This window comes from Coregonus clupeaformis, chromosome 21 (genome assembly GCF_020615455.1).
Source record: "Coregonus clupeaformis isolate EN_2021a chromosome 21, ASM2061545v1, whole genome shotgun sequence".
In the NCBI taxonomy this organism is placed as follows: domain Eukaryota; kingdom Metazoa; phylum Chordata; class Actinopteri; order Salmoniformes; family Salmonidae; genus Coregonus; species Coregonus clupeaformis.
Window position 1 is genome coordinate 36,629,219 of NC_059212.1, and position 20,230 is coordinate 36,649,448.

Consider the following 20,230-nt stretch of genomic DNA (forward strand, 5'->3'; position numbering starts at 1 on the left):
AAAAATACACCTTATGGGACAGCAGGGACTGTGAAGAGACACACACAGGCACAGACACACACATATACACACACACAATAACATACGCACTATACACACACGTACACATCGATTTTGTGTTGCAGATATGTGGTAGTAGAGTAGTGACCTGAGGGCACACACTTAATGTGTTGTGAAATCTGTTGTGAAATGTAATGCAATGTTTTTAATTATATATAACTGCCTTAATTTTGCTGGACCCCAGGAAGAGTAGCTGCTGCCAATGGGGATCCATAATAAATACAAATACACTCATTCCTTTCTATTGTGTAGCCCTACAGTAGGCCTATGTCCATGCCACAATAACGATTATATCAAGTTACAAGTATCTAATGGATAGTTCACTTCTGCTTTTAGATGATAAAATAGCTATATAATAGATGTTTATATGTATAGCATCTTAACTTGATACAATGTGGCTGGTTATTGGGATGAGGATGAGGATGACCTTATGTTTCCAGAACATCATTTTGTCAAACATATACAAATATGTTTATAATTAAAATGTTAAAACTAGTATATGTAATATCATACTCTATGTCCAAATGTGATGCATATAAGCCACTAAAGTTGGTGTAGAGTACCTTCATTTAAAGGACAAGCAGGAGCAGAATGAGATGAGGGGTAATTTTGGCGATGGAGATTAAGGCAGGGGCTTTTTGTCATTTGTGCGAGACAAGCCATTCATTCATCCATCCAGTTCACAGCCAAAAAAAAGGCTGGTCCCAGAAATTAGCAGTTTCAGCTCAGCAGCAAAGTCGTCGGGCTGTGAAGGCAGAGAGAAATTGACTAATTAGCAATGCGCACTAAAACTTGACGGTTCCCTCTATAACAGCGAGGGGAAGACTCGGCTTTTCTCCCCCTTTCTCTTTTCTTTCTTCCATAGATGTTTGAAATCGCAGTCATTTACGCTCGACAGTTTTTACAATAGCCTTGAGCCATAATTTTGCGAGTCTCTCCAGCATCCATACCCCTGCATGGTCTCTCTCCACTGGCCATGCACGACCGTTTCTCTCCCCAACCGTGGATTTCCTATTACTCTCGTTACGACTCACTGAGCCCCAGGCCCAAGGATAATGATGTGTTGTTTCTTGGTAGCATAATTTGTCACACGTATATTTCTTCTTCTTCTTCTCTTGCAGAAAGCACAGCTCCCTCTCACACACTCACACACTTCTTGTTAATTCAGAAGAACAAATGATCAACGCCAACAAATAACCTGAAATAGTGACTTTATGAGTGGGAATCAATAATTATTTTGTTGCACCGACCATATACTTTTAAAGGAAAGGAATATATCTAAAGAAAAAGGAGAACAAAGAAAAGTCAAGTGAGATTATTGGGAACCTGAAGCTTTTTACAAGCTCGTAATCAGGTAAGTTTGGCTTGATCTGAGGCAAACTGCTCACATCATTTAGTTGTGACAGGCGCTTTAGAGAATGTGGCGACTACGAAACAAGGTAGTACAGGACGCTTATATCAAGTTTACAAACATATTGAATGTATTAAATGCATTTTTAGCGTTGTTTAACTACATACACTCCTGCATGTTTCATTTATATTGTTGGATAGCTGCATTGAATGAATAATTTCCGATACTCACGTCTGAATAGTCGTAACTCAGGTAAAAGGGAAAAAAGCTCCCGCACAGAGCACAGTGATGATGTCGGCTGTGTGAGGGCAAACTAATTGCTTTTGTATCACTCCGTGCGTGCATTTGTGGATGTGTAAATTTGATCATTGTGAGAGTGCAGCAAGATAAGAGGAGAACGATAAGTGTTAGCTGAATGCTGCATATTATCTATGCATAGGGGTTGCATTTTCCCCTTATCCAACAACTTAAATTGCGTTATCGAAGAGAAGGCGCTGCAGCATCTCCTCTCATAGTTTGTTTTGACAATGCGCTTCAAACCGCAGCGTCAACTGAAATGATCTAGTCGTGAAATAATGAAAATAGCAATTGAATGGCACATTCTTGGGACAATACGTTTTTGTTTTCTCTTGTCTTCCGACCCGAGCCAAAGTTGAAATGATAGCCAACCGGACCGAACTATATTGTTCACTGCAGAATAGTATCCGCGGGAGCAGCATGATGGTTTACCGGTTCAAACGGATACATATTCATTTAACTAACCATTATGATCGGTATAACGTGAAGGTATTAGAGACAATTCCCTCCTGACTATAATGATGATATCATGTTATGTTATTCACAGATAATGGGCTAGATGTAGGCTAAATGGCTTGCATGGTGTATTTGTTGCCTAGGTAAAGTCATGTCCAGATCGGGTGATAGAACATCCACCTTTGACCCCACACACAGTGACACCCTGCTGCACGGGCTCAACCTGCTATGGAGGAAACAGCTTTTCTGTGATGTGACTCTCACTGCCCAAGGACAGCAGTTCTACTGCCACAAAGCGGTGCTGGCGTCCTGCTCTCAGTATTTCAGGTGTCTCTTTTCCAGCAGTCATATGCTCAACAACGAGGGGACCAACAACAACAAGGACCAGGGGAGCAGTGGTACACCATCTTCCTCCCCCGATGACAAGCTGATGGCCAGCACCCGGTCCATCAACAACCTGGTCCTCCAGGGCTGCTCCTCCATCGGACTACGGCTAGTGCTTGAGTACTTGTACACTGCCAACGTCACTCTCTCCCTGGACACTGTGGAAGAGGTGCTGTCGGTCAGCAAGATCCTTAATGTCCCCCAGATCACCAAGCTCAGCGTGCAGTTCCTCAACGACCAGATCTCCGTGCAGAACTACAAGCAGATCTGCAAGATCGCGGCGCTGCATGGCTTGGACGAGACCAAGAAGCTGGCCAACAAGTACCTGGTGGAGGATGTGCTGCTGCTGAACTTTGAGGAGATGTGCGCCATGCTGGACGCTCTGCCGCCCCCGGTGGAGTCGGAGCTGGCCCTCTTCCAGATGTCGGTGCTGTGGCTAGAGCATGACCGGGAGACTCGCATGCACTACGCCCCGGACCTGATGAAGAGGCTGCGCTTCGCCCTCATCCCGGCCCCGGAGCTGGTGGAGAGGGTGCAGTCGGTTGACTTCATGAGGAGTGACCCAGTGTGCCAGAAGCTGCTGATGGATGCCATGAACTACCACCTGATGCCCTTCAGACAGCACTGCAGGCAGACCACAGCCAGCAAGTGAGGATGTACACACACACATGCATGCACGAACATATGCATTCACACACACACACACACACACACACACACACACACACACACACACACACACACACACACACACACACACACACACACACACACACACACACACACAGAGGTTAGTAAAGGTACTACTTTGTACACTTGGATAAGGTTAGGGTTAGTGAGGATGCTTTAGAATGGTCTACTCTAACTTATTTTCTATACCATCTCACACTAGAACTTTGTTAACTCTCTGTAAAGTTTTTTAAGTGCTGAAAAGATGGAGAAACATAACTTAAATCAATAGGAAGATAATTGAACAGTACATTCAGGCATTTCTTCTGAAATACGAGTTATCACATTATTCCCAAAAATATTTAGGTCAATTATAATTAAACATAGGCACACTTGTAAAACATATTACATAAGAGCACATGAAAACTTCTATTGACATAATCTGGGTAGATATGACCTATAACCTATATAAACATAACCTATATATTTTTGAATAGCTTGACAAGAGCAAGAAAATAACTCATGGATTACAGAGTTATAGGTCTGGGTGATCCATACCGAGAATGGCTGCTTTGTCTGCCTTACCTACAGTACACAACCATGGCTTGTCATGGTGTGTTCGTCATGATCAGCATTTTCAGAGACAGTTAATGGACAGGAGTTGACAGGAAGATGATTGATTGGTTGTGCTTGAAGCTGCTGATGTTTACAGAAAACACCTTCGTTAAAAACCTCCTTAAACATTTTTCAGTTTGTATCATGAGTCTCTGAAATATTATGGAGCAATTTTGACTTTTACATTTGTTGAACATTATCTTCTTCATTCAGAAACAGTAGGCTTTATGATTGGAAAACTAATCTCACAGTATTGTAGAAAATATAAATAAACAATTATCTTGCTCTTGTGGTGTATAATGTATTTACCAGGGTAATTTATGGCATGGTTAATTTCACTATTTATTTCTCACAATATCTTTATGGAGCACACTACTGTTTCCCTATCTAGTGGAAATCCAACAAAAAGTTATGAGCAATGGAGAGGACCTGCATGTACTGTAGCATGTTGCCATGCCTAGTAGAGTCTCCTTAGTGAGATGTCCATAAATGGGTCCAAATGCAGCACGGATCTAGGATCTAAACTTCTCATATTAATATCACATGCCACTGTTTCTCTCCCCTCAATTAATCAGCATTATCTATGTCCAGTGGTCATTTGCATATGAGAATAAGCCCCAAAACACGAGTGAGCCAGTATCCAAATGTATGCACTGAGACGGTGGTCATTTAGTCATAAAAAATAACAATACAAATGTCTGGAATTAATGGCCAATGTTGTTAAAACGACTGTTACTTTGTGGGTGGTTGTTTAATTGCATTGAACTTCATTCGAAACAAGATGACTGGACTCAATATACAGTAAAGTATGTGGCTCGGCTATTTCACAAACAAACCCCCAGAACTCAAGAATATGTTGCACAATTGGTTCAGAACTGCCACATGGAGAGTCTTGACCAGTGGAATAGCAATATTGATCTACTCTACTGTACATTGCCCAGTCATATTTGCGTCACTGTATGTCACCCTGTAGAAAAGTTCTGATGACTTCACACCTAATTTAACAGATATATTTAGGGTGTAAACCCCCTTTGGACAGAAAGCATATGAAAAACAAGTGGGTAAATTTTTTCACATCAATTCAGAGAACAAACAGTTATGAAATTACAAAGCCCAGTTACTCTGTTATTACCATGTTATTAAATATATATAATGTTCAAGTTAATACACAATGTTGTTAAGCTGTTACTAATATGATCTACATAGCTCATATAGTGTTGGCCAATAAGGACGTTTCTACATGATGGGGAAGATAATTTTCTTATCTTTCATATAGGATATGCTACAATTCAATGACTTCCAACACAATGAAGTTGTAGTGATTAGTTGCAGTTGGCTTAATACTATAATGAAAAAGCTTCTATTTTTGTTTGATGTTGGTGGATGTTTTATTTAATCTATATCAGTTATGTAATCTTTGTGTTTCCTACCTCTTGTCCCCACACCTCAACCCCCCTCCACCCCAACCCCATCCAAACCTCAACCCCCCTCCACCCCAACCCCATCCAAACCTCAACCCCCCTCCCCCCAACCCCATCCAAACCTCAACCCCTCCACACCCACTTTCCTCCAGGATTCGTTCCAATAAGAGGATGCTGTTGCTGGTGGGTGGCTTGCCCCCTGGACCCGATCGACTCCCCAGTAATCTGGTCCAGTACTATGACAACGAGAAGAAGACATGGAAGATCCTCACCAGTGAGTAGTAGCCCTGCCTTTTACCTGAAGCTTCTTCTGTTATAAGCATAAAAATAATCAACGTTTTATCAACATCATATTTTATATTTTTTCAACATGCTGACGTTGAACATCAATCGATTTTTTGGTTGAATTCACAAAAAGTCATACACAGTTTAGGTCTAATTTTAACCCGTTTTCAACCACGAATCAACAACAGGATTTCAAGGTTTGTTTCAAGTTTAATGTTACGAGGCTTTGCCTTTAGTACAGGTTAATTTTCAGATAAAATGAGGGAAGAGGGAAGAAGTTCCTCAAATTCCTAGAGGTAATGGTGTATCACTAGCACTTTTAGTGTACGTTTTTAATCAGAGCGTGACATTACAGGCTCACCACCATGGTGTGGATCTTCCCTTATTTTTGCTGAAATCTCCTGGCAAAGATGAATGGCCAGATTTATAGGGGTTGACACACGTTAGGGCAAGTCAAGTCTGACATTAGAAACTTTAGAAGTCTTTATAAACCTTGAATACACTACAAGTTTGCATGTCCTGCTGTGCAACAAAAGAGTGAACAAAGTAGCCATTTACACTCATACCCATGTACAGATTGTAAATTGCAGATTTGGGCACTGATAAACGCCTAAATTGGAACGCAGTGGCTGTACAGTAACATGCTATACATGATGTTAGAGCTCTGGTTCTGTGCTTCACAGAGCTGTATGGGTTTTGACTGACAGCCATTCTAAACTTGAGTACCTTGCGCGACAAGAAGTTGCCCCCATTTCTCCCAGTAATTGGGCAACTTTTGCACATTTTCTGTTGTCTGAGTGAGGGAAATGCTGTAAATTAAGAGCACTCTATATATTTTGAAAGATGAGACGTTGAGGATTATAATAAATACCGCTTTGATGTCTGTAGCTCAGCTGGTAGAGCACGGCGCTTGTAACGCCAAGGTAGTGGGTTCGATCCCCGGGACCACCCATACACAAAAAAGTAAAAAAATGTATGCACGCATGACTGTAAGTCGCTTTGGATAAAAGCGTCTGCTAAATGGCATATTATTATTATTATTATTTATTATACAAGCAAGCCAAACACCCATGAGTCCAAATGTGCACTTCACATTTCCAAATCATAAAACTCATGTCATATACAGTGTCAGTGTTTATGATCACTATGTTTGATGTACAGTTACAAGATGACATGATGTCACTCCCTGGGATGTTTTGAACAGAATGAGCCTATTTTAGTTTATTGTGAAGAAAATAAGCTGCTGCACAAGCAACTGAATGCACTCATGACTCCTTTCTATGCACACCAAAATTACGATCTGTTTCTCTGAATTGCCTTGTGAAAGCCTAACACTGTAATATTGAATTTTATAACTTAGCTAGTCATATTGGCAATAGAACAGGCTTTCAAATGATGCCCACCTGACCCAGTTGCGATTTATAATGGACCGTTTTTGGATTGTGTAAACAACAACAGTAATTGTGGGATGGTGGGGATGCAGGGTTGTGTTCCAAACAAAACAACTACAAGTGTGCTTGCTCTAGTTCCTCAACTGCACAGCTAGGACAGCAAAAAAAAAGTACCATATAGTTGAAGATTCTTCTTTGAGTCATAAAAGTGCATGACTTACTAACTGTGCACACTTTGGAGAGATGTGTGGCCACTTGGATACACCAGTTAGTCCTCTCACTCAAACCCTTGTCAATTTTGTGTCTTATGTTGCACCTACCCCACATTTTCCAGGAATAGTCTTATCATGTTACTGAATGTATCCAGAGTATTTTCACAGTTCGTTATGATCAAATGCGGCGAAAAGTACAGTAAATGTAAAATGCACAGAAAATCAACAGTGTAAGGTTTGGATTCAGTCTTGTGCCAGGTTGTGTCCAAACCTTTGGTGTAATAATTTCCCCATAAACTGTTCCCTTTCAATTGCTACCATGATTATGAATGTTCATATTTCTTCTGTAAGAAACATTTCAATTTAGCCTTATCCATATAGGCCAATCCCACGAGTGTAAAGGGTTAAGATCCTACATCTGTAATACTTCTGAAAATACAAAGAACAAGCTTTCTATTACACTACTTGCCTCAACATATAGTGTTCTATGCTCTCTCTCCCACCTGTCTATGTTGACCTTTTGAGAGACACCACTATATTCTTGCCACATTCCATAGGTCAAACAAGTGCTAATGGAAAACCTTATCTGTCCTTTGCATCATCATCATCATCTGTGTTCATATTGAGTTGTTGTCCTCTGGCCTGGCAGTGTGCATCTCTCACTAATGTTGCTCCATTCATACATATTAACCACTGGTGTACCTACCTACTGTCATCTCCTAGACCTTGTACACTCTATTCTCGCAATACAATACAACTTTATTGTCCATTTGTCACAACTGCTCTCAATCAGTCCCCATTCAACACACTAACAACACTTGTCTCACACATGCCCATAGTTATTTCTGGTCCTGGTCTGATGTTGCCAGTGTTATTTACCATGATACCATTTCAACACATACCATCTGTAGCTAGACAGAATTGTAGCAGTGGTCCCAAATATTACGCACCTGTCTACTGTCTGTCAACACGCAATAAGCTACATTTCTGCTCTGTTATCATTAGTGTTACATTAATGGTATTTTAACATTTCCTCTTGATTTTGTCAGCCATGTTACCAAAACAGGCATGCATACACAACGACTTTCAGCCTCATTGATATTTCAGTATTGACATTTTTCTCATTAAAGCTCATTGGTATAAAGTGTAACAACCAAAAGGTCAATGGGGATTTCCATTATTCAAAACTAAAAGTTAACACTCAAATGGTCCGTGTCCGTGTGGAAGAACAAAACTGCAAAATCATCCCCTTAACGTAACACATCGATGGCCACCTGATGGAGCTGCTACACAATGGATGTGGAATAGAGAATGATTAACATTCAATCATAACTTTTCAATGAGGCGAAGCCTGAGAGGGATAGCGTTTGATTAAGACATTTATCAACACAATTTAGGGAGAGTCTGATCCCTCTTGTCGCGTCAGATCACTGCAGCTCGTCTGTTCTAGAAACTAGAGGAACTCTTGCTTGCCATCTAGTGTACCTATAGCACCGTGAAGAAGCAGGGAAGGGAAAGGAATGGAATGGAAGACAAAGACAGTGGCTCGGATAAAGTAGTGACTCTGTCCACTGCTGCCTGATTCTACAGTACCTGAGCCAACCTGGCATTAACACCTCATGGCTTCAAAAATGAATCTTGATCTAAGCACAGTACAGAACAAAAGAATGCAATGTGGTGGGATGCATCACTAATGATGTTAGATGGCTGTAGTAACGCAACGTTGATTAGTGCAGTTGCCGTGGAGTCATTCAGTCAACCCCAACCAATGCTGAGGTGTCTGACTCCCTCTAGTGAGCCTGAGAGCTTACTGTAAAGTCAAGGCAAGGCCAATTCGAAGGGATTGGGTTTCTGCCACATAGTGGTCTTACAGTTTAGGCTCCAGTGGTAAATATGGAACAATTGAAACGGATTTTGATATCAACATCTATGAACATCATGATCCCTGATTCAGAGATGGATCTTATTTATTTTCAGGCTGTAATGTGCAAGACTATCAGAATAGGAATAAAACAAATGAATTAGCCAACTTGAACATAAGTTATGGACAGTAAAACCACTGTTCTGAGTCTATTTACCCTCAGTACCGTCTAATTTACCCTCAGTGGAGTGCAATGTTTTTTTTACAGTTTCAGATGTTGTTTACTATGAGCAGAAATCACAACACAACAAAAATAACCACTCATTAACATTTCTTAGCATCTACTGAATGATAACATTAAGGCATGTAAGGAAGTCTGCCACCTACACCCTCTTGCCATTGTGGTGCACTGAAGTCAGGGAGTATAATCCCATTCCCTCAAGATAAAGCTGTTAGTCCTCCTATCTATCTGAGGCTCTCCACCTTCAATGGAAGACCTCTGCAAGTCACACACCCTTATTGAAGATAAAGCTCTGTTAGTCAGTCACTATCTGTCTGAGCTAGACTCCCCTCTATGAGTGGAAGACCTCCACATGTCAGCCAGCCACAGCTATTGAGATTGCAGAGCTGAGGAGAGGAGAGGCCAATCGTAAAGAAATGAGATTCAAGGCTGTCTAATTTTACAGCAACTGCAATCCATCAGACTAGCGGGGAGGTGACAGTGGAAATGACGGATGGAGACAGACAGGTGGGCTTTACCATGCCACTGATTTACGCTCAAAAGCCCACGCATAGTACGGGCCTCTAGATTTATCGAGTGAACATGATTATGTTCATTATGACTGTCACCTAAGACCATTTCTCTCCATCTCAATGGGGGTCACTTTAGCAGGGGAAGAGGGAGGGGAGAGAGGGATAGACTGGACCACCTAGACATACAGACAGTAAACAGGCAGGGAGACCACCACCAGGTGCTGTAGTCAGTGTGGTGTATTATATTGTAGTGTTGATTGGGAGCGTTTGGCCCTGTGAGCTTCATGCAGTGTGTTGTCGAATGTGAAATAACACCAAAAATGTCTGAATACTGGATTAAAAGGAATTGTTTTGAATCTTTTGGTTGATTTTGTGCTAGAATTGTACCTTTGTTTAGAGTGCAAGTTACTGCTCTTTTCACACACAGTATAGAGTTTTCACTGGATGTCATGTTGGCTTTAGCCAGTTGCTAACTCAAGTTCCACCTGTGACATGGTGAGGTAGAACCCAGGAGCAGAGACGAGAACCAGAGGAGGAACCAGTGGTTTAGGAAAAAATGTAAATACTTTACAGGAAAACGTTCAACAGAAGGTACAAAGTAAAACTGGGAAAACAACCATCACTAAGACTCGAACTCACTCAAGAGACAACGCACATGGCAAACAAATCAAGCTACTGCAAAGGGTGACAGAAAACACACCTCTCTAAAAGGAAATCATAATTTGTAACAAGAACACCGTCATTATAGTCTCTAGGGCGGTCTCTGCCTCCCTCTGGTGACAGGTGGAACCATGACACCACCATTCTGTGTCCTGCCAGTTTCTGACATCCTCCACTGTTGTCTTGTGTCTCCCAGTAATGCCTTACAACAGTGCCCATCACTGTGTGGTGGAGGTGGAGAACTTCATTCTACTGCTGGGTGGAGAGGACCAGTGGAACCCCAATGGTAACATCACTACAGATACTACTACTAATACCAATACTATCCATGTATAGTATCTATATATTTTATTGCCACTCGACATTGTTTGAAAGGATAAGAGTGGCCATATTAACTGTTTATGGATCTTGATTCTGGCATGTATTTTGCAGGAAAGCACAGCACTAATCATGTCAGCCGTTATGATCCACGATTCAACAGTTGGATACAACTTCCGCCTATGCAGGAAAGGTAAGTCAATGCAAACAAGATTGACAAAATAATGCAATACAAATAGATGTGGGAATTATTGTACTGATTATTAACACTGAATTATTGCAGTGTCTGAATGTTATAACCATTCCATACAAATAGCTTAGCGGTTAGAGCGGTTAGGGCCAGTAACTGAAAGGTTGCTGGTTCTAATACCCAAGCCGACAAGGTGAAAAATCTCCAGGGGCGCCTTACTACTATGGTTGACACAGTAAAACATCACATTTCACAGCAGCTATACAGTGTATGGGACAATAAAATATATATTTTTTACATACAGAGGTTATAACTGAGTTATAACTTTGTCCACCAAGGCTTCCACCATGCACACACACACACACACACATGCACACACTCACACACATACACACACACATGCACACACACACACATGCACACACACCCCCCTACACACACACTGTCCTGGATGTTTTAATTATGTTGTCTGGTTGATGCCTCCTCCTCAGGAGAGCCAGTTTCTTCGCCTGCTGCCTGGATAAACACCTGTATGTGATTGGTGGGAGGAACGAGTCGGGCTACCTCTCCAGCGTGGAGTCCTACAACCTGGAGACTAACGAGTGGAACTACGTATCCTCCCTGCCCCAGCCCCTAGCTGCACACGCTGGAGCAGTGCACAATGGGAAAATATATATCTCAGGTCAGACCTCACTCATTTTATTTAACCTTCATTTTACTATGTTGTCCCATTGAGGTCAAAATACCTATTTTACAAGGGAGACCTCACAGATCATCTCAATGGAAAATGAGTTCATGTTGAAAATGTAAAGCAAAAAAATTACTAACTCAGACACAGTAAAAATCTATTGATCTGGAGTATCGTGATTAGTGCAGGACTGCTAAATATCACCTATCAATGCATACACAGACTCGTTGATTTCCCTGCACACTCAGTCAGGCTGTTTCTCTTCAAAAGCAGAGTGATGGGTCTATTGATCCTGACCCTTCCATTCACAGCTAATAATAACGTCTTTATGTGTGTATCTGCTATACCACTATAGGTGGAGTCCATAATGGAGAATACGTATCCTGGCTGTATTGCTACGACCCCATCATGGATGTGTGGGCCAGGAAACAGGATATGAACACAAAGAGAGCCATTCATGCCTTGGCTGGGATGAATGACCGCCTCTACACTATCGGGGGCAACCATCTGAAAGGTAAGGACTGGCATGTCTCAGCTACTCTATTTTTTGCACATAGACAATTAATGAATGTGGAGTAGAAGATGGATCATCTGAATACTAGTATTTCCTCTTCAGGATGCTGTCCACCAATGCAAAATTGTATTCAATAGCTTGACCCATATAGCCATATGACCCCAATAGCTTGTCCTCAGCTGAGCATTATTCTAGGAATATTGCAGTGTGGAAAATCACAATGAGGGTTTCTCATCATGTTTCCTTTCTGCTGTGCTCAGGTTTCTCTCACCTGGACGTGATGCTGGTGGAGTGTTATGACCCCAAAGCGGACCAGTGGAACATCCTCCAGACACCAATCCTGGAGGGACGCAGTGGCCCCGGCTGTTGCATCCTGGACGACAGCATCTTCCTAGTGGGAGGATACAGCTGGAGCATGGTAAAGGCTAATTTCACTATCTTTATCCTACATTAACGCTATACCGTATGTATGATTGTGTGTGAGTATGAAGTTGCTTGTTTTAAAATCACAATAGCTTAGGGTATGTAGGCCTACAGTATGGGTTTAGGAATACCAACAACCTGTTGGCTAGATTAGTTTCAGTCCTGATAGAGACAACCGTAGGTGGGACACTGTGAAATACCTTTAAATGACCTTGAAAGAATTGCCCTCATAGACACATGTATGAATGAATATAATAACGATGTCTCAACTGCTGTATTGCAGGGAGCCTACAAGTCTTCCACCATCTGCTTCAGCCCAGAGAAGGGGACCTGGACAGAGCTGGAGGGAGAGGTGGCCGAGCCCTTAGCAGGCCCATCCTGCTCCACTGTCACATTGCCTGCCTGTCTGCCCTTCAATAAATAACACATCACTAGGTACGACAGAGTAGCAGGAGAAGGAGGTGAGGAAGAGAATGGGGGGATGAAGTGATGGTGGAAAGGACCATCGATAAACAAACAGTTGTTAACAAATTTTGTGATGAAGTACTCCAATCAGCCGATGGGATGTGTATAAATTATTTTTTTACAGGTTTGACAAAAGAGCACTTTCGTTATTATTGCCTACTGAAGGTTTGAAAAAGTAAGTTATCATGTATTTCCTGTGTTTAAAACCCCATCTGTGTTGAACTTCTTCCAGACAATGGACACATTTCATATCAGATTTTTTCTTTAATCGATAGTAAGTGTTTTTGGCTTATCTTGATATAGCTAGCACGCATAGTGTTGAACTGAATTGTTATAGCTTTCAAAAATCAATTTGTATCTTGTTATTAGTAGGAGACATCAATCAAAAACAGAATGCAGTGCTGTTAAAAATAATTGTCACTGGAAACTGTCTGTCGACCAAATCACACTGAAACTGAACTCTGGATAATACCCACTGGGCGCAGAGGTCAGTTCAACGTCTAGTTTTGATTGACATTTGGTTGAGTTGTCAACTAACGTGAATTCAATGTGAAATCAACAAAGAAATTCACCATGTCATTGGATTTAGGTTAAAAGTTGGGTGAAAAAAATAGGAAATGTTCTTACGTTGATAACTTTTTGCAAATCCAATTAGTTTTCTGCGTTGATTCAACGTCATCACATTGATTTTGGGGGTTGAAATGATGTGGAAACATCTTTGATTCAACCAGTTTGCCCAGTGGGTATGCTCATCTTTTTACAACCAAAATCATGATTCTGTGTACAGTATATTGTAAAGCAGAGACTTACTAACAGTTGATCTGCTTGTTAGATATCGTTGCCATACTGTACATTAGCAAATTAATCATTCTTCAAGCTGCAAGCGAGAACAATTTTTACATTCAAAATCGATTCTGATCTTTGTAAAAACGGCACTAAAAACTGATATGATTATTTAAGGATGGTACAATCAAATGATTATAATTCATTGCTAGCCATTGGTATACATTGGTAGCAATGTTAACTGGGTGATAAGTTGGGTTTTCTGTGGTTTTGTGTTCAATGTTACCTGTTAATGTTTAACAGAGCCTATTTCCAGAGATCACAATTCCCTCAAAAAGAGTAGATAAGGATAAAGAAGACAGTGGTCCTTAATGCACTAATAGTGAACTTTAAAAACAGCTGGGTATAAGAATGGTTCACAAAACTAAACGTTTGTTGAATTGTTGTTACCTTTAGTATACTAAGTTCAGAAACATGATGAAAAGTGAATTCAACTGTTATGTATGCATTCTACTCTTTTGTCTAAGTAAGTGTGCAAGGTTCACACTGAATATTGGTACCTGTTGAAATACATATAGATAGGGTATGTTGATTTTCGTTCTTGTAAATAATCGCTTGCAGTGGAAACATTTTTGTGCACTCAACCTGGGATTTATTCTCAAATCCTGTTATGTCCTTTGCATTTTAGAATATGAAAATAAAAAGGAAACTTGACGATTACAACAGTCTCTGAAGCTTGTTGCAGGTACTGCAAATACATCCAGTCAACAAACCATCACTTTACATAGAACTTCCAGTACACAAGGACATTTACAGATCGATTCAAATCAATAGAGAAGAAAGCCATTGAGACATTTCAATTCTCATTTCACTTCTCTCTTAGATATATACATCTACAGGGGTGAAATATGCTATGAAAGTGACATGGCATTTTTCAGGAAGTAGAATTGTAGTTTTTTTAGAATGGTCTTGAATGGGCAAAAACATAGCACAATGGTCTTCAGTGCAAAAACGTAATAAAAGGCATTTGGCCGAAGTAAATTCATCCACAAACACACATTTAATAATATACAGTGAGGGAAAAAAGTATTTGATCCCCTGCCTGATTTTGTATGTTTGCCCACTGACAAAGACATGATCAGTCTATAATGTTAATGGTAGGTTTATTTGAACAGTGAGAGACAGAATAACAACAAAAAAATCCAGAAAAATGCATGCCAAAAATGTAATAAATTGATTTGCATTTTAATGAGGGAAATAAGTATTTGACCCCTCGGCAAAACATGACTTAGTACTTGGTGGCAAAACCCTTGTTGGCAATCACAGAGGTCAGACGTTTCTTGTAGTTGGCCACCAGGTTTGCACACATCTCAGGAGGGATTTTGTCCCACTCCTCTTTGCAGATCTTCTCCAAGTCATTAAGGTTTCGAGGCTGATGTTTGGCAACTCGAACCTTCAGCTCCCTCCACAGATTTTCTATGGGATTATGGTCTGGAGACTGGCTAGGCCACTCCAGGACCTTAATGTGCTTCTTCTTGAGCCACTCCTTTGTTGCCTTGGCCGTGTGTTTTGGGTCATTGTCATGCTGGAATACCCATTGACGGTGGGGATGGTGTTCTTGGGGTCATAGGCAGCATTCCTCCTCCTCGATTTTGGTCTCATCTGACCACAACACTTTCACCCAGTTCTCCTCTGAATCATTCAGATGTTCATTGGCAAACTTCAGACGGGCCTGTATATGTGCTTTCTTGAGCAGGGGGACCTTGCGGGCGCTGCAGGATTTCAGTCCTTCACGGCATAGTGTGTTACCAATTGTTTTCTTGGTGACTATGGTCCCAGCTGCCTTGAGATCATTGACAAGATCCTCCCGTGTAGTTCTGGGCTGATTCCTCACCGTTCTCATGATCATTGCAACTCCACGAGGTGAGATCTTGCATGGAGCCCCAGGCCGAGGGAGATTGATAGTTATTTTGAGTTTCTTCCATTTGCGAATAATCGCACCAACTGTTGTCACCTTCTCACCAAGCTGCTTGGCGATGGTCTTGTAGCCCATTCCAGCCTTGTGTAGGTCTACAATCTTGTCCCTGACATCCTTGGAGAGCTCTCTGTTCTTGGCCATGGTGGAGAGTTTGGAATCTGATTGATTGATTGCTTCTGTGGACAGGTGTCTTTTATACAGGTAACAAACTGAGATTAGGAGCACTCCCTTTAAGAGTGTGCTGCTAATCTCAGCTCATTACCTGTATAAAAGACACCTGGGAGCCAGAAATCTTTCTGATTGAGAGGGGGTCAAATACTTATTTCCCTCATTAAATTGCAAATCAATTTATATCTGGATTTTATTTTTGTTATTCTGTCTCTCACTGTTCAAATAAACCTACCATTAAAATTATAGACTGATCATTTCTTTGTCAGTGGGCAAACGTACAAAATCAGCAGGGGATCAAATACTTTTTTCCCTCACTGTATCAAAAGTTCTTGACAACAGTAAGCAGCGACCACATAATTTTCAACTTATGTTTCAGGAATATTAATGAAACTTTCAACAACTAATCAGGAAAAAGTGCTGAATGAGTCCAAGAACGTGCTGTGGTTGATTTATTTAAGAGGTTGTTGGGTTATTGTTTGATACTGTTGGGTCCTGGTTGGCTTTCTTCTTGTGGATTTGGATGAGGACACCAATCAAGCAAGTACTCAAATATGTGGTCGGCCATCCTCATCTTGATGGCCAACTCCTCCTGCTGCCAATTCTGCATCTGGAGCTGTTTGCCAGGCAGCTCCTGATGCTGAAAGACACCGACAGGATACATTAGTTCCAGCGGTGTTCCATGAGCCAGACCCCCAGATTTGGGCCGTCAGGCTCACTTGCGGTGACGATGTCTAATAGTGATTTGTTTGAAGGTCTATGTCCCTAGAGTTGTAAAATGTGTGATAGCAGTGCAGCAATAGCAGCATTCTGTGTGTTATCAGGCTTTCATTCATCCCTCCATTCCATTCATTTTCCCCATATGGATGTTACCCTATGACAAACAATGCAATTATACAACAAGTTATTGCTCACGTACACCCTTTAATCATATATCACTGGAAAGCTTGGATTCACAGATATCCTTCAGACAATCTTTGGAATGTTTAGGTCAACAGAACTTTGACCTTTGACTACTAGGGTACATATCAGTAGCCTAGTAGTCCCCTGTAGCTCAGTTGGTAGAGCATGGCGCTTGCAACGCCAGGGTTGTGGGTTCGTTTCCCACGGGGGGCCAGTATGAAAAATGTATGCACATGTATGCACTCACTAACTGTAAGTCGCTCTGGATAAGAGCGTATGCTAAATGACTAAAATGTAAATATCAGAATGACCTGTATAAATTGCTTTAAAGAGTAATAGTCTAATACATTCTACACTTTGTTTGACAAGTGCTTCTGAAACACGTGTGTGTGCATGCATGTCAATTATGGACAATGACAAGTATGAATGTTGGCCATTCATGTCACCTGTGTTGCCTCACTACAGTATTTCATCACGATACGCTAGTACATACATACTGTGTTCAGTTTGTCATATTGAAGGACCTTTCTCACAAAGTATATATATATATATATATTTTTTAATGTTCACACCACTTGAGAACTATCATCAATGCCACAATCCATCAATTATTTATTCCTCTTTGTTCATGTAAATAATCATATAATATGATTCTGAACACTTCTACATGAATGTGGATGCTGCCATGATTACGGATAATCATGAATGAATCGTGAATAATGATGAGTGAGAAAGTTACAGAGGCATAAATATCATACCCCCCAAAAAATGCTAACCTCCCATGTTATTGGTAATGGTGAGAGGTTAGCATGTCTTGGGGGTATGATCTTTGTGCCTCTGTAACTTTCTCACACATAATTATTCACAGTTCATTCATGATTATCCATAATCATTGTAGCACCCACATTCATGTAGAAGTGTTCAGAAATATATTATATTCTTATTTACAATAACAGTAACTCCAAAATGACACAATACATTATTTACCATTCATTTATTTTGGAACAACATAATCTGAAACACAACCAAAACAAACTGCAAATGCATCCAACAAGTTTGTAGAGCCACAAGCTTGATTTAGTCATTGCATTCTAGGAATATGGAACCAAATACTAAATGTTTGACTACTTTAATACACATATACAGTGGGGGAAAAAAGTATTTAGTCAGCCACCAATTGTGCAAGTTCTCCCACTTAAAAAGATGAGAGAGGCCTGTAATTTTCATGATAGGTACACGTCAACTATGACAGACAAATTGAGGAAAAAAAATCCAGAAAATCACATTGTAGGATTTTTTACGAATTTATTTGCAAATTATGGTGGAAAATAAGTATTTGGTCACCTACAAACAAGCAAGATTTCTGGCTCTCACAGACCTGTAACTTCTTCTTTAAGAGGCTCCTCTGTCCTCCACTCGTTACCTGTATTAATGGCACCTGTTTGAACTTGTTATCAGTATAAAAGACACCTGTCCACAACCTCAAACAGTCACACTCCAAACTCCACTATGGGCAAGACCAAAGAGCTGTCAAAGGACACCAGAAACAAAATTGTAGACCTGCACCAGGCTGGGAAGACTGCATCTGCAATAGGTAAGCAGCTTGGTTTGAAGAAATCAACTGTGGGAGCAATTATTAGGAAATGGAAGACATACAAGACCACTGATAATCTCCCTCGATCTGGGGCTCCACGCAAGATCTCACCCCGTGGGGTCAAAATGATCACAAGAACGGTGAGCAAAAATCCCAGAACCACACGGGGGGACCTAGTGAATGACCTGCAGAGAGCTGGGACCAAAGTAACAAAGCCTACCATCAGTAACACACTACGCCGCCAGGGACTCAAATCCTGCAGTGCCAGACGTGTCCCCCTGCTTAAGCCAGTACATGTCCAGGCCCGTCTGAAGTTTGCTAGAGTGCATTTGGATGATCCAGAAGAGGATTGGGAGAATGTCATATGGTCAGATGAAACCAAAATAGAACTTTTTGGTAAAAACTCAACTCGTCATGTTTGGAGGACAAAGAATGCTGAGTTGCATCCAAAGAACACCATACCTACTGTGAAGCATGGGGGTGGAAACATCATGCTTTGGGGCTGTTTTTCTGCAAAGGGACCAGGACGACTGATCCGTGTAAAGGAAACAATTAATGGGGCCATGTATCGTGAGATTGAGTGAAAACCTCCTTCCATCAGCAAGGGCATTGAGGATGAAACGTGGCTGGGTCTTTCAGCATGACAATGATCCCTAACACATCACCCGGGCAACGAAGGAGTGGCTTCGTAAGAAGCATTTCAAGGTCCTGGAGTGGCCTAGCCAGTCTCCAGATCTCAACCCCATAGAAAATCTTTGGAGGGAGTTGAAAGTCCGTGTTGCCCAGCGACAGCCCCAAAACATCACTGCTCTAGAGGAGATCTGCATGGAGGAATGGGCCAAAATACCAGCAACAGTGTGTGAAAACCTTGTGAAGACTTACAGAAAACGTTTGACCTGTGTCAATGCCAACAAAGGGTATATAACAAAGTATTGAGAAACTTTTGTTATTGACCAAATACTTATTTTCCACCATAATTTGCAAATAAATTCATTAAAAATCCTACAATGTGATTTTCTTTTCTCATTTTGTCTGTCATAGTTGACGTGTACCTATGATGAAAATTACAGGCCTCTCTCATCTTTTTAAGTGGGAGAACTTGCACAATTGGTGGCTGACTAAATACTTTTTTCCCCACTGTATTTTCACTTGTGAATAATGCCCAGCATAAGAAACAATGCCTTTTTTTTTGCTACTTTTCCAATCATAGTCGCACACCTCATGTAGCCTAGCCCATAGGCCTATATGTTTTGATAAGGTTTGTATCACAACTAAAGTGGCCAAATAACTTCTTAAAATTAAGCACATTAATCCGCTTTACAAGGGGTGTACAGTGGGGAAAAAAAGTATTTAGTCAGCCACCAATTGTGCAAGTTCTCCCACTTAAAAAGATGAGAGAGGCCTGTAATTTTCATCATAGGTACACGTCAACTATGACAGACAAATTGAGGAAAAAAAATCCAGAAAATCACATTGTAGGAGTTTTAATGAATTGATTTGCAAATTATGGTGGAAAATAAGTATTTGGTCAACAACAAAAGTTTCTCAATACTTTGTTATATACCCTTTGTTGTCAATGACACAGGTCAAACGTTTTCTGTAAGTCTTCACAAGGTTTTCACACACTGTTGCTGGTATTTTGGCCCATTCCTCCATGCAGATCTCCTCTAGAGCAGTGATGTTTTGGGGCTGTCGCTGGGCAACACGGACTTTCAACTCCCTCCAAAGATTTTCTATGGGGTTGAGATCTGGAGACTGGCTAGGCCACTCCAGGACCTTGAAATGCTTCTT

The 20,230-nt window shown here is 41.0% G+C and overlaps 1 protein-coding gene across 1 annotated transcript; it reads left to right on the top strand.

Moving 5' to 3' along the window:
• The first annotated feature begins 965 nt into the window (after positions 1-965).
• On the top strand, positions 966-14,505 carry LOC121535337 (kelch-like protein 14). The gene is made up of 9 exons (XM_041842306.1): positions 966-1,414; positions 2,308-3,196; positions 5,406-5,527; positions 10,612-10,701; positions 10,848-10,926; positions 11,415-11,605; positions 11,967-12,125; positions 12,386-12,543; positions 12,832-14,505. Exons 2-9 carry the CDS (start codon positions 2,316-2,318, stop codon positions 12,970-12,972), a joined length of 1,821 nt encoding a protein of 606 aa, XP_041698240.1. The 5' UTR covers positions 966-1,414; positions 2,308-2,315; the 3' UTR covers positions 12,973-14,505.
• Positions 14,506-20,230: the final 5,725 nt, after the last annotated feature.